This window comes from Gopherus flavomarginatus, chromosome 1, assembly GCF_025201925.1.
Source record: "Gopherus flavomarginatus isolate rGopFla2 chromosome 1, rGopFla2.mat.asm, whole genome shotgun sequence".
Classification (NCBI taxonomy): Eukaryota; Metazoa; Chordata; order Testudines; family Testudinidae; genus Gopherus; species Gopherus flavomarginatus.
Window position 1 is genome coordinate 91,982,266 of NC_066617.1, and position 15,018 is coordinate 91,997,283.

General features: G+C 43.4%; 1 protein-coding gene and 1 long non-coding RNA gene across 4 annotated transcripts in view; one reads left to right on the forward strand and one right to left on the reverse strand.

Moving 5' to 3' along the window:
- Positions 1-15,018, forward strand: part of ANO4 (anoctamin 4) — a 322,929-nt gene that overhangs the window by 216,082 nt on the left and 91,829 nt on the right. For all 3 annotated transcript variants that reach the window (XM_050934624.1, XM_050934633.1, XM_050934643.1), the window contains 3 exons: positions 8,316-8,422; positions 11,360-11,415; positions 12,981-13,102. In XM_050934624.1, coding sequence (XP_050790581.1) covers positions 8,316-8,422; positions 11,360-11,415; positions 12,981-13,102 — 285 coding nt within the window. The remainder of the gene's footprint in view (positions 1-8,315; positions 8,423-11,359; positions 11,416-12,980; positions 13,103-15,018) is intronic.
- The window catches only part of LOC127042744 (uncharacterized), a 439,524-nt gene that overhangs the window by 176,767 nt on the left and 247,739 nt on the right, over positions 1-15,018 (reverse strand). The gene's annotated exons all lie outside the window — the stretch shown is intronic.

Genomic DNA, 15,018 nt, shown 5'->3' on the forward strand with positions numbered 1-15,018 from the left:
ACTGTTGGCAGGGATGTGATAGTTGTGGGTGGTGTCATCTTAGTTGTGAAAGAGTTCCTTGAGGTGAAGTTGGTAGAAGAATTATTTTACGTTCAACACTACAAATAACTAGTTAGTAGGGGTATATTTTCAGGGACAGTGGAGAAAAGGCCCTTTCCCCGTAATAAGGGAAAGCTTGTCCCCTTAATATACAGCTTCCTTAGTTACAATTACTAGCGTACAGTCTAAAGGCTGAATGTCTACAGCTTCCGTTTCCTTTAATGGAAGTTGTGGATGCTCAGCATCTTTTAAGTTCAGGCCATCTGACTAGAGCTGCTAGTCTTTATCTACTAATGGAATGTGTTTAGATTCCACTCTGGTTAGCATCATTGGTTTGACTTGAATACCTAATGCTTGAGGTGCCCTGCCAAAGAACAGCTGATAAATGCAGGCACTTTAGTTCAGTAGCCAGGTCCTTTGTCTCTTTGTTAATAGAAAGTATCCGGTTCTTTGCTTCCCCAAATAAGTTTAAAAATAAATTAAAGTAAGAAAGGAACAAAATCTGTCCCCAGGTACCTGCACAGAACTTCCATTGAGTGAGAGCAAAATTTGGCCCCAAAGTATTTGCATAGTGGAAGTTTGCAACCTGAAAAGTTCCCAAAACAGAACGTATCAAAAGGAATTAATTGGGTGCTTTGCTCCTAGTTGCCTTTGCATTAGTTTGAGACCATTCTTTAGATGAGAGTTGGCTTTATTGCCTTTATGCTGCCTTGTTAGCATTGGCAAGATAGTTTGATATCTCCAGATCCGAGCCTAATTAAGAAAGCTACCAATTTCATTTCAAAGCAATTAACCTTCTTTTGTGCCATATAATGTAACAAGTACAAGAGCAATATATTTCAGCTGTATGACATTTTCAAAAATGGGCTTTAATTAAGGACTGGAATCTTTGCTCATCTGGATACTCCCATTAACCTCAGTTGGAGTCTGCATATGACCAAGGACTACACACAGGGTATGGGTTGTAGGATCAGGCTAATGGATTTAAACTCTGTGGGCATGGACGGCGGGTATAAGAGCCAAGGGGAGTCTAAGCCTCCCCAAACAGATTGTGGTGCCCCTCCCTCTGGAGGGGTGCCAGCCTGCTGCCTTTGGAGCACTGCTGCCAAAAGGCAGCAGTCCGAGATATAGCCCCATATGCTGCACCTGAGGCCCCCCTTGCACTCATTCTTTTCCCCCATGACCACACCCATGCTGCTCCTCTTCCCATCCCCCCTCTGCTACTTCCCCAGAGCCTCCCCTGCCCATGCCTCTCCACCCCCTCTCCTGATGCCCCTCTACCTGCTGGGGGCAGAGAGGAACAAGTGGCAGATAGGGGAGCCTGAGGGGAAGGGGGCCAAGTGGTATGAGTGCGGGAGAGGACCAAGCAGGAGCCCCACCAGGGGCAGAGCGGGGGGACTGGAGCATAGGTGGGGCCTCAGAGAGGATGGAGACTGGGCAAGGGCAGGGCCACAGTCTGGAGCAGGGGAGTGGGGCTATAGTCTGTGCAGCGGTGCCCCCCCACTACTCTAGGGAACTTCCAGTGCTTATAACCAGCATCCCCAATGCATGAGTCACGTGCTGCCTATGTCTGTGGGGCAGAGATCTTGGCTCCATGCATATCTATAAAATGCCTAGCATACTACACAAATAATGTTCGTTTTTATATATATATATTTTTATACAATGAAGAAGCTAATCAGTTTGGCTAAAATTAGAAGTGACCCAAACGTTTATCCCAAATTTATAACAAACCTACCCTGAAGTTTTAATGAAGATCAAAAAAATTCAGTATGTTTAATAATCAGAGTCAGGACTGCAAGAACAGAAGTGCTGAACAAATGCTGTTCTCTAGGCATTTATAATGCATCTGAAGGCAGAAGGGGCTAGAAATCTCTCAGGAGAGCTTAATCTTATGCCGTTTTCAGCTTAGGAAAGTTGGATAAGTTGGATGGATGCTTATTCAGACCAAATCTTGGAACTTTGTGAGGTTTCCCATCATGAATTGAAACGTGTAGTATGAGGCACTTCAGAGAACATCCTGGAAATTCCTTTCATATATCAGCTCTAGCTCCATCCCTAAATGTTGTTCATAAAACAGTCTTTAAAATTTATTCCAAAGATACCAGTTCACTGCTCAAATCAACAGACTAACCACCCATGAAGACCTACCTAATACAAAAACTTGGGGACAGATTCTATACTGCACCTCAGAAGAGGAGCAGCCCAGAAAGCATAATACACGAGAAAGCAAGCAGAGCTGGCTTTAAACCACTTCTGTGCTGCCTAAATTCTAGGCTGAGTGAAGTCCGGTGTGGTCCCTGGTTAGAAGACCTCAGGGGGTGCTCTAATTACAGCAGTCTTCACCTGCGTGTCATTGAGGCCATGTCACAACTCAAAACAGTCCAGAAGTTTCATAGCACTCAGCTTTACAAAGCCTCCTCACATCTGAGACACACCCTCCATCTCTGTGCATCTGCTTTGGGTTATGTGGGAGAACAACATAGAGCAATAAGGCTATGTACTATGTAGGCCTGACTCTGTTCCTGCCATGGGGAAATTTTCTCCTGGATGGTTGTGGAGCCTTTATAGCTCCTATATGCCACTGGAGTAATATATGAGGGAGTGAGAGCCTAGTTCTGCTGTAGGTTAATATTCAAAGCAGCGTAGATCCCAACCACCCAAAACCGAAATCCGTGGCATGTATTTTTTAAACGGAGTGACACGGGCTCAGAATAAGATAAAAACAGAACCTAGTGGAGAAATAGAACAGTAAAAAACCTGAAATTATGGGAGGTTTTCTGTAATCAGAACACTATCAGTTACAGCTTGATTAAATGGACTGAGGTACATGTGTGGTAGAACTCCAAATGTCTTAGTGGAATCACTGTACCTCAGGGATGAAGCCAGCTCCATGTCTTTTCAGAAACTATTTTCGGGAATGTTGGACTATTACAATCAGGAAATAGGGCTAGGTACAGCAAATCACTTCAAATAGGTGTGAGAGTGTATATGTGTGTTGTGTACAGTAGTAGGCAAAAGGAATCCCTGAAAAGTACCTACATTGTAATAAGGCAAGTGCCAGAGACAGACAGGCTGCATTTTAAGAGGATGACACAAATTCTATGGAAGAGGGACAGAGAGAACACCATAGGTTCAACAAATCTTAGTGAAGATTTCTGAATGCCTTAAAAGTCGCTTTATTAGAGCTGATACTGTTTTGAACTTGTTTTCCCATGCAAAGTTGTTGGGAGCAATTGACTGAGATCCATGGTATTTCAGAGAGCCCCCATAATGTTGATTTAGGGTAAATAATACGCCACATTTTGTTCAATGACTCTGCTAGTGTGTCTTTTCCTGCACTCGGTACAGGGATGGACTGGGTGACCTGTCAGATTTGTTACATTTTTAATCTCTGCCATTCTAGTCCCTGTGAAATTTAGTATCTTTCCCTGGTGTCACCAACATACATCCTCAGATTGGTTCAGCCAGCTCTGGAAAAGACAGGATTCTGCTAGATGATCAGCATTTCAGTATGTCTATGGAATTTTCATTTGATTTTCCTTCTCCACTCTTAGCAAGATAGATTAATAACCTTAATGCTACAGTTACTACATTTTAAAATAAATGCAAGTAGCTAAAGTAAGGTGTCCTTTGGAGCAAATAGTAGTTCGACTCCTTTGCATATTCCACCAACATTCAGTTCTGTATCTTTTATACATCTTAGCCCATGTCTACACTGCACACCTTACAATGGCACAGCTATGCTGCTACGTCTGCGCCATTGTAAGGCACTCAGTGTAACCACTCTTTGTTATCAGGAGAGAGCTCTCCCAGTGACGAAATAAAATCACCCCCAATAAGGCACGATAGCTTCAGTGGCAGGAAAGTGTCTCCCACTGATGAAGCACTATCCACACCGGTGCTTTTTGTCGTTAAAACTTTTGTCATTCGGGGGGTGTTTTTTCACACCTCTGAGTACCAAAAGTTTTAAAAATAGAAGTGCAATGTAGAATCATGGAACATGAGGGTTGGAAGGGACCTCAGTAAGTCATCTAGTCCAACCCCTGCTCAAAGTAGGAGCAATCCCCAGACAGATTTTTAACCCCTCAAGGATTAAGCTCACAACTCTAGGTTTAGCAGGCCAATGTGCAAACCACTGAGCTAGCCCTTCCCCCACAACATAGCCTTGATGTTGGATGGTCATAATCATATGACATAGAAATGGGTTATATAGAGAGCAGCTTTCAGTGTGCTTGCAGAGCCATTTAGGAACAATCTACAGTTGTATCACTATGTATGGTCATAATCATAGATGTCTGTGCAAAATAATTTCACACCTGCAAGGAAAATGGACAAACCTTTTTGCTGTGTTATCTGGGGAAATGGTAGAATGAACCCAGAGAAGGAATGTAAGCCTCTCAATGCAGGAGCTCAAGGTTAAGTTCAAGTGCAACTTGCTGTGTGAGTTGGTCTCAAAAGTGATTGCCATCGTGACTGATAATCACTGCTACCCAGAAAGGGAGGCCTTGGAGAAGGAAGTCAGGTGGACATCAAATGGAAAAAATGAAAAATAGTGTTGAAATATTTTTTTAAAACCCACAAATCTTTACACGTGTCTTTGAGCTGATGTCTGTTATAGAACATGACAAATTAGCTGTGGCACAGTGCCAGAATTTAGGATACTGCAGTGAGAAGCAGAACGGTTCTGCTGACTCATGTCGGTTTATGCTAGAAGCCAGATGAGGGAGGCTCATTCACTCCAATCCAGGCTATAAAGGATTTGTGTGTTCCTTTGAGGAGGGGCAGAGAGAGAACTTGCACCTGAGGCCAGAAAGGCGAAACCTCAAAACAAGCCAAGCTCGGGTTAAGACTGAAGTTTTATTATCATTTAACAATAACGGCAAATCTCAGGAAGTGGTAAACTCGAACAATAAGGGCTTGTCTTCACTGCTCACTGGGTTTGTGCTACAGCACTAAAAACAGCTGTGTAGAAGTTCTAGCACGGGTATAACTGAAGCTTTCATGCCACCTCCCTGCCAGCTCCAGCCTGAGCCCTGAGGGTCTCAACAGCTGTTTTTAGCTCTGTAGTGTGAGCCCAAGTCTGTGGACCCAGGCTCAGAGACTCACTGCTGCCGTTTTTAATACACCATGTAGACCTACCCACTCAGGCTAGGCTAACTTGAGAGGAGTTAACTTGAGTGTAAATAACTCTGTAGTGAAGACATGTTCTTTGCAGTTCAGGTGCAAAACCTGTGTGTGGATATGTGCACACTTGGGATGTGGAGAGAGCAGTGTGAGAACTTTCCCTATTCACAAATCTTATTATGTTGTGGAAAATAGAAAGGACATTTGTATTGGTTGGTGAATTTCAAAAGATTTGGTGTTTCCATTTGGATAAGCACCCAAAAATGTAGGTGTTTATCCAAATCCCTTAGATATGGAGGTCTTACACAAGCTTTCTCATGAGATTTCAGGACTCTGTTTTTGTTTGGGCCAGAAGTACTTTGAGGACAGCTTTTTTCATGGCATTCTAACATTTCTGCTTCTGGTCCAAAGCAGAACCTGGAAGTAAAAAGGGCAAGTGAATAAAAATGAAATATAATGGACGGCAGAGTTGACCAAACTTTTTTTGAACTTCAGGAAAACTTTGATTTTAGTTCAACTCAAGTTTTGGAAGAAAGATCAGGGAGAGTGTCTGTAGTCCCTGATAATTTTCTCCCATCTCTATAAAGTAGTATTGTAGTTGTACACTGTGTGGGAGAGACAGGAAAAACATAAAGTTTGCCCAGGATGCAGAAGAGGGGAAAAGGCATCAGTCCATTACAGGAAGAGTAAAAAAATATCAAAACCTGCCATGTTAGCTCTGTAAAAGGCTAGAAGGGCAGCCAGTAGTAAGCCAGGCCTAAAGAAGCTCCACAGAGACAAATCTCACATTAGTGAGATTGGTGGCTGAGGAAAAGTTAATAGCATTCCAGCACTGAAAAAGCAAACAGGTTTCCCTCCTCATCAATGATTGAAAAGTGAAGTAAGTCAAAAACACCACACCTGAGGGCTGGACTCATGCAAATTCTACTCCTAGTAGGAACACCCAGGAGGCAGAAAAAAAAAAGATTTAAAAAGCCACTAGGGCTGCTCATGCTATGAGAGCATTAAATGGGATCTGATGAAGATCCTGGGAGAAATGCTGCCCTGATTGAAGGCAGTGTGAGTTTTGGAATTGCCTTCAATGGGACCAGGATTTCATCATTTTTGTATTGTTAAAATAGTTGAAAGTAAAGTGGTTTGTTTGTTTTTTTAAGGTGGCAGCAAGCATTACAAAAGGGAAATAACCTAAACTCAGGCCCAGGAAACTTCTATAAGCAGGGGTAATAGACAGAGGTACAGACTGGTGTGCCATTCTTATGTACCTTAATATTTTGTTTAATGTCTTTAGTTTTTGGATTTTTCTGTATGTCTTGGAAGCAGGATACTAGAACCCTCTGGAGCAAATTGTATGTGGTGTGGAAGACCTAAAATACAGTAGGAACTTCTTGGCAGGAGAGAGCCAGGACATGGGGATTTCACACAGCCCTGCAACAATAGGGAGCTATTTCCCTGAATGCTTTTCCCATATGAACATGGAGAGGGAGATAACCATGTTAGGTCTCTGGCTAGTGGATCCTCTCCGAAGAGGGTATATTTGCTTGGCCAAAACCCTGGGCGGGGGAAAGCATTGAGCCTCCAACTTCTATACCCTGCAGCAGGGGCTTTGACCTGGCTACATGCTGGATCTACTATTCTGGTTATTTCTGTTCCTTTAGAGTTGCTTCTGATCCCATGCTCTGAGTCCACTCTGCATTCCTGTGAGCTGATCTCTCTAGGAAATCTGTATGATTGTACCTGCTCAATCACTCAACTCATTCACTTTCCCACTGCCTCACTAGCGGGCACACAGGGAAACCTGTTGAAAAATGGGAGTCTTTCCATTGACTTCAATGGGCTTTTGATCCAGTCTGAAGGGCCAGATTTTGAAAGGTAAGTGCCAGGGCCATCCCTGCCAATTATGGTGCCCTACGCAACCTGAGCACCTGCTCCCCTTTCCCCCGTCCCCCGCCCTGCAGAGGGTGTGGGCTGTGCTCAAGGCCTGCAGGACCGGCAGCAGGAAGCAGAAGCTGTTGCCAGGCTCCCCCCCGCTAATTCCCTGTGCTGCGTCCGTCACTGGGGGAGTGGGCTTGGGAGAAGGGGTGGAAAATATGGGCAGGGTGGAGGGAGTTGTCCTGGACCCTGCACCCACCTAGGAACGCACAGGGGGTCAGCTGGGGAATGGGGCTGGCTGCCGGTGCTACTGCATACGAAGCACGCAGCTCCATAGGGCACTATGCATATGTCTAAGGACGGCCCTGGTAGGCGCCTAGTGTTTGAAAATCCCACTTGTCCCCTATGTGCATCTTTAGGAACCTAAATATTATTTTTTTTAAGTATTTAGGCCGAAGACCCTATTTTCCTCAAGAGAACACACAAACCCTGTGAGTTAGCGTCCAAATTCACTCCCTCTTGGTCATATGTTTAGTTGGTACCTCAAAGCCCAATAGTACAACATACACTATGCTGCCTACAGTTTTCTAGTGATCTTGGTAATTATTAAAATATCATACTCTCCTCAATATGTGTGTGAAATGTTGTTAAGAAATATATACATTATATAATATGCCAACAATTTAGTAAACATAATGCAATTTGCAACTGATCCTTCACTTAGTTTTCTTGATTCATTATAAATCTATCCAAGCTGTTGAATTTGAAACTGAATTTCATGTAATTTCATGGTTAGCTCCTGAAAGTTAATTTTCTAGCCCATTTTAGTTTACTGTATCAAGCTGTCATAAATGATATTTCACTTTCTAATGTACAATATCTGTAACGTATTATTTCATTTTCAATGTTCATGTGGTTAATCTGATCTGTGTGTTCTAGTGCAGCATTTTTAAATCTCATTTCTTTGTAAATTATGTGCATGTATTATGCAGTGTTCAAACATTTTTTAAAGGTAATGCTTATGAAAGTGAATTACTAAGTAGCAAGATCCTCTGCAAACAGCTCCTCTTTAGTCCTGGTTTACAACACCCCTGAGGAGCAGAGATTTCCTATTGTGCTGAATTGAATCACAGTGTCACGTTCCTTTATGGTGTATTCACTGTTCTTCACTCATACGCTGTAGATTCTTGAGGTGCTGTAAAAATTAATGGAACTTAACATTTATTTTAAATATTATACCACTTATTCATGGGCCAATCTTGTTTGTGTTTTTTATTTAGCTTTATCATACACAACAAAGACACTTTCTTCAATAATGCTACAAGAAGTAGAATAGTACACCATATTTTACAGAGAGTGAAATACGAAGAAGGAAAAAACAAAATTGGTAAGTGCTGAACAAGGTGCTTTTTAATTTGGTGTAAAACTCAGTAAAGCCAGGACATGCTCCTTATAGGTCAGCTTTGTTTTTTTTAAAATCTCCTCACTGGGTACATAGCTCACACATTTCCAGGGTGGTCGCTTTTTCTTGGTATGCCCAGTCATTTTGAAGACGAGGCAATGGAATGTTCGGCCACTTTTCCATGAAAGGATATGGCTGACACTTCAGAAGACTATTTCCCTGTGCAGTAGGAAAGGCTGATATAAGATAAACAAGAGGCACACGAGGTATTAACTGATGACACTAAATAGACGTACTGGCCCATTGCAAAAGGAGAACTTGCAACTCTCTTTGGGTTAAAGTGTGGAGGTGCTTGGAGGGATGGGAAACTCATGCAGCCCTGAGTTTCAAACTCCAGCAATCCTGCATGAATCCCTGTTCCCCTCTCTTTGCACACGGAGGTCATGGAGGTTACTGCAGCCCCCTGAATCCTTTCCATGGAGGGAGAGGGAGACCAAGATTGAGTTCTCCTCAAATTTCCTCTGCAAAAAATGGTGTCTTGACACAGGTGTGGGTTGGCTGGAGAGCTGTGTCCTTCTCCTCCTCTTCTCTGCATGCAGAAGAATGTTCTTCATTCTAGTGGGCCTTTGCACTGCTTCTGACAGAGCTCCGTGTCCGAACTGTCAGCTGAGGGAGTCTTAATCGGGTAGCAAAACCCAGTTTCCCCGGCTGACAACAAGCCAGGGAGGAACTTTTTTCCCCGTGCTCCCAGAATTAGGGAAGCACCACACGTGCTCGATGCCTCCCTGATGTCATCCTCAGCACCAGGGCTGGAGTCAGATTCCACTCCTGAGCAATGGGAAGAATCAGGGGGCTGCATATTCCACATGCAGATACCGCCTGGGCCGCTGTGTTCTCCTACTTGCCTCAGGATCCAAGTATCTATCCATCTATCCATGTGGCTCCCACCACTGTAGTATCAGAGTATCTTCTGCGTAGGCTTCTGGACTGTAGGAACCTAGCCAGGCTAAATAGCTCTGGTGGGCTTCACACCATAGAGACACCAGGGACCAAGATGTGTCCCATAGCAGAGACTAATACAACCAGCAGAAATGATATTTATGATAAATTAATGCTTCTCATTGGACTATTCTTATAAGATTTCCTCAACTGATTAAGAATAGTATATGGAGTCTTTTGCCTCTAGGTCACTGGTTTGAATATTCCCAAATGAACATAGGCGGCAGGTTATATTCTTTTGTGGGGCTCGGGCACCAGGAATATTCAGGGCTGGCCTGGGGGCCATGCTCCACCAATATTGGGAGCTAGGTCTCTCCCCCGGCCCTGCCTGGATTGGGCTCCGGCCCCCGCTCCCCCCCGCATTCCCTCCTCCGCATCCCTGCCTGAAAGAAAGCAGCGTGTGCCTCTCCCCTGCCTGCTTGTGCTGCTGGTGTAGCACATTGCTACGCAGAGCGGCTCCCGGCAGAACTGCTGTCTGCTGTCCCAGGGTCCTAGTGCCTGCCATCCACTAATGGCAAGGTAGTCTGCTCTTACCCTGCCCTTCCGCCCTAGCCCTGTGCTTCTCCAATGCCCCAAACCCCTCATCCCCAGCCAGAGCCCTCATCCCCCTGCACCCTAATCCTCTGCAGCAGCCCTGAGTGCCCCCCGCATCATGAGCCCCTCATCCTCAGCCCCAACCAGAGCTGTCATCCCCCTGCACCCTAATCCTCTGCCCCAGCCCTGAGCCCCTCCTGCATCATGAACCCCTCATCCTCAGCCACAGAGCCCTCATCCCTGCACTTCCTCCTATCCTCAAACTCCCTTGCAGAGCGTGCACCCCCTCCCCCTTCCCACACATCCCTTTCCTACACCCCCAGCCCAGAGCCTGCACCCAAACTCTGTCCCAAAGCCTGCACCCATCACCCCCTCCTGCACACCCACCCCCTGCCCCAGCCCCGGAGCCTGCAACCAACACTCAAACTCCATTCCAAAGCCTGCACCCTGCACCCTCCTGCACCCTAATCCCCAGCCCAGGACCTGCACCCCAGACCTTCTCCCCCCACCCAAACCCCCTCCCAGAGCCTTAGCAGGGGGGGCGGAGTTTGAGCACCACCAAAATTTCTACAAACTTGCCACCCATGCAAGTGAATACTGCACTGTCCAATAGCTGTTCAGTGGCCTTTCAGTAAATTTCCAAATAAACAGTCATCTTCAGCACAGCTGGCACTAAGTACTTCTCTTGTGTTGTCAGTCTTGGCTGAGGAGCCAAAGCCTTAATGGACAGGGAGGATGAACTGTCCTTCCCCCTCAACTAGTGGTCCTTTTGGGTCAAAGTTCAGGTATGTTGTTGGGCCTCACACTGCTACTATCTGTCTTGTGGCTGTTCTCTCAGTAGATAGCTTCAGTCTCCAGGCCATCAATCCAACAGCTCTCAGAACAGTAAGTTAAATAAATGTAATGATGCTATTTTCATATGGAAATTAAGGCTTTCGGCTGCTTTGTTACACTATGATACAAAAATTCAAAGGTTTTGTCTGAAATTTGCAGAATGCCAAGAAATGTGGCATCTCACTTAAACGAAGTTTACAAACATAGCCTCACATAGACTTTAATATATGATTATTAGACCAAAATATTTGGGGTGAAAAGTCAACTCCTATTGACTTCACTGTGGTGTATTTGCCATTCAAAGCTTTATATTCAAAGCATAACGAATTGTAGATTGTGAATAATATGGTAAAGTACAGTAGCAAGTATCTGAATGTTGTATTCATCCTTCCCTTGTGCTCCACCATAGTATGACAAACATGAAAGAAGTATTTTGTTACTCGTACCTTTCACTGAACTTCATTTACCAGTCTCATCATGAAAATGTGCTTGTCATCCTCATTTTACAGTTATTCTAGCCCTGCTTCTAATTAAATTAATATGTTTGGCTTTTAGGTCTGAATCGATTGCTTACTAATGGCTCCTATGAAGCTGCATTTCCTCTTCATGAGGTACTTTTCTAACATTTCTTGTTGGCTTTTAATTAATCTTTAATACCAATGTCATTGGGCTTGAGTCTCCTCTTACTCTGGTTTTACACTATTGTGTCCCCACTGGCTTCAGTAGAAAGTTACTCCTTATTAACACAGATGGTGTGAGCATTTTCTATGCTTTCTTTCATTTAATCCAGCTCATTAGAAAATGTTGATAACTCTTCCTGAAAATTCATGTGCTTCAGACTCACACACTGTCCCCCACTGGTGGCTATGAATAATGTGGTAGTAACAATCGTGTATTACAGGATTTCTCAAACATGTTCATGGTGTGAAACACATCCAAATACAGTGTGTGTCTGGGGGCACCACCTTCCTCCCTTTTACAATCACACAGATCATTCCCACTCCTTCACTTGCAATCACAGCTCCCATTAGCAATCCCTGTGGCAACTGCCTCAATTGTTTGGTATAGAAAAGCAACTTTAGGGATGTATTTAATGTGCTTTTAACTCCTTTTAATGCTGTCTAGCAGCTAGAAACAAAGAGGAGCCAGTATCATATCACCAGCTGGCTCGTCACAGTCTAACAATCAACATTACTGGTTTCATGAATCACACTTTGACAGTTACTCATATATTGTACATTGAAGTCCAAAACTCTTTATCTGAAAGCTTGAGATCTTCTCCTTTTAAGCTAATAAAATTAATTAAAACAGAATTATGCAAAACATCATCTATTGTATATTGGTTCTTGCACTGCCCACATCACCATGACATCTGAGCACCTTTCAGTTGTGCATGAATTCTTTACTTTCTTCAGTATTGTGAGACTCCTTGCTATCCCCAAACCTCCTCACTTGGAATAATTCCAGCATCATGTTAAACACGTATCTCTCAAAGTAAGCAGCCTCCTTCAGAGCTGCAATTGGTACCACTTTGAAGATGGTTATTTCACACTTCTAACTGATTATGCATTACAACACCAGTTTGAGGTAAGTGTGGCTTACCTTATTGAATTAATGGCAGAATACAGGTAATAGAACTCAGGATTCCCAGTCTTAGGATATCTCTACACAGCAACTGGAAGTCAGATTACAGCTTGGGTAGGCATACCCATGCTAACTTATCCTATACCCACCTGAACTGCAATCACACTTCTCATTTCAGTATAAACATACCCACTCTTATGTTCTAATCACCAGACACACTGCATCTGCTGAGCATGCACCTCCCTTAAATGACGATTTCATGGTGGGACCCATTTGTTCTTAACCTTTTGTATACTGCAACCCTCTTTTATATATCAGGCCTACCCCGGGAACCCCCTTCCATTTACCAGTATGGAAGGGCAGAGTGGTCATGACACCTGACACCTGTTTGCAACTCATGATCTAGTTACCAAATACAGGTCTAAGAAAAATCATCTTTAAGACAAACTAATTCAACCAAGCCATTGCTAAATTTGTCTTCTTGTTTTCATGCAAGGATTTTGTATAAACTGTTCAATTAAAACACACCTCTAGTTCCAGAGATTTCTTGGCAAATATTATTCTTTGCTCAATGTTTAAATCTTTATTTCAGGGAAGCTACCGAAGTAAAAATTCCATAAGAACCCATGGAGCAGAAAACCACAGACATCTGCTTTATGAGTGCTGGGCCTCATGGGGCATGTGGTATAAATACCAACCCTTGGATCTTGTACGGTAAAACTTTTTATTTGCTTTTAAAATGTTGCACTGTGTTCTGGGATACAGAGTGGGATAAGAGGGTAGGAAAGTCTAACAGAAGCATGAAGGACTCAGTTAATTCCTCTGACAAATTAGCCTAAACTCTCACACTGTAAAAGTGTGAGGGCCATGGCCTTCCCAGCTCCCCAGGTCTGGTGTCTCTGGGCCCCAAGGGTGTGGAAAGCCTGAATGTTCTTTGTGCCCAGGTCCCCAATAAATCTTAATCCACCTCTGGCTACAAGGATCTATACATAAAATCTATATTTAAAAGGTAGCAGCATCATTGAATATACTGATATGTTGGCAATTTGGGAGGGCTATTGAGAGCCTGAAATTGATACAGTTAATTCGTTTTTCTTTTTTAAAGTACTCTAATTGATAAGAGTTTTTAATTGTTCTGAAATAGAATGGTTTGTAAAAGATTCCCAGGAAGCACTAGAAGTTATTCTTTAAGGCTCCATAAAGCTCTTTTTTCTGCAACTTCATAAAATGGGAATTTGCTTTTTCTAGGGAAAAAAAATATTCATAGAGGAATACAATAATAGGGTTTGCTTGAGTCATGTAGTTTTTTAAAATGTGCTAGAAACAATGTAAAGCACAGTAATATATTTTTAGGTAGTATATCAACTTGTTTAGATATTATCATTTCTTTTTGAGCCCCTTGGCCAAGTCTTCACTAAGGAAATTTACAAAACAAATTACACTATTGGTTCAGTGGTGAACCAGTAATTGCAATGAGGTAGTTTTGGGTTTGTTTTTTAAATGTCCCTAGCATAAGAGCAGTTTACACAACGGGAGTATAGGTGATTCAGTATACAGGTCTACATGAGCAGGAGGAGAACTAGGGCAGAGTGGTGGGTACGAGGCTTGCTGAGTGTTCACAGGTGACTGAGTAAAAGGCAACATCAAGCCCAGACTGATATTTTAAGTTGCTGATTGTAGTGCAGGCACAGGAGGAAGGGTGTCAGGAAAGGAGTGGGGACTCTTTTCTCTCTCCCTTCCCAGCTGCTAAAACACTCCCATACACCTTTCCCTAATGCACACCAAAACATCCCTCCATACCGCCTCTCCTTCCTCATACACCACATTCCCTGGTTTTTCACCTTGAACAGTTGACCATATTAGCAAAAACTGCTGTTCACCTCAGTTAAAACTGCATGAATCTGTGTACCCAAAACAAAAGTGTTTATACTAGTTCTGCCATGAGTGCTCATTTCATAGCTTTCCCCAGCCATGGTACTGTAGAAAATCTATGTAAAGCCTATGCCCAGAGGGAGTGGGAGTTGAGGATTTTCTGTTAGGGTCCTAATGGGCCAGTTTTCCAGTACCCACCATTGCCACCCAATATTTGTGTTGTCAGACTCTTTAGAGAGGTCAAGGACTGAGTGAGCTACCAATAGTGAACAACCTTCTCATTCATAGATGTGATACTCTCAAGTCAAGTTAGAGTGACTTTGCCAGGGTGAGAAGAGAAGCTGTTGCTTTTGTGTTTGTTTTTTCTTGCCATTAAATGTGGTCTTCCAGTGCACTCAATCTGGCACCTTCCATGGCCATTAACTTTACTTTAATCACACCAGTTGGCCAGTATGGAGATCTTAGTCACTAGACATAAACAAGAAAACAGCATTTGAAGGGCATCGCACAATTCAGTGTTTCATTCCGCTTGGAAGCACCGGGGAGCATGAGAAGTACAGATTCTACACAATTGCAAAGGCATTGTTGTTAATCAACAGCTGTGAAAGGGTCAGCTTACTTGCATTGCTGCCTAAATGTAATTTCCATACTGTTGTTACAAGAATCTTTCAAAATCACGAGAACTGAAAGTGATTAAAGGGGGACAATCTCCCTCTCTCTTTTCCCTCCCCTCAGTTCATTCACTTTGACCTTGCTCC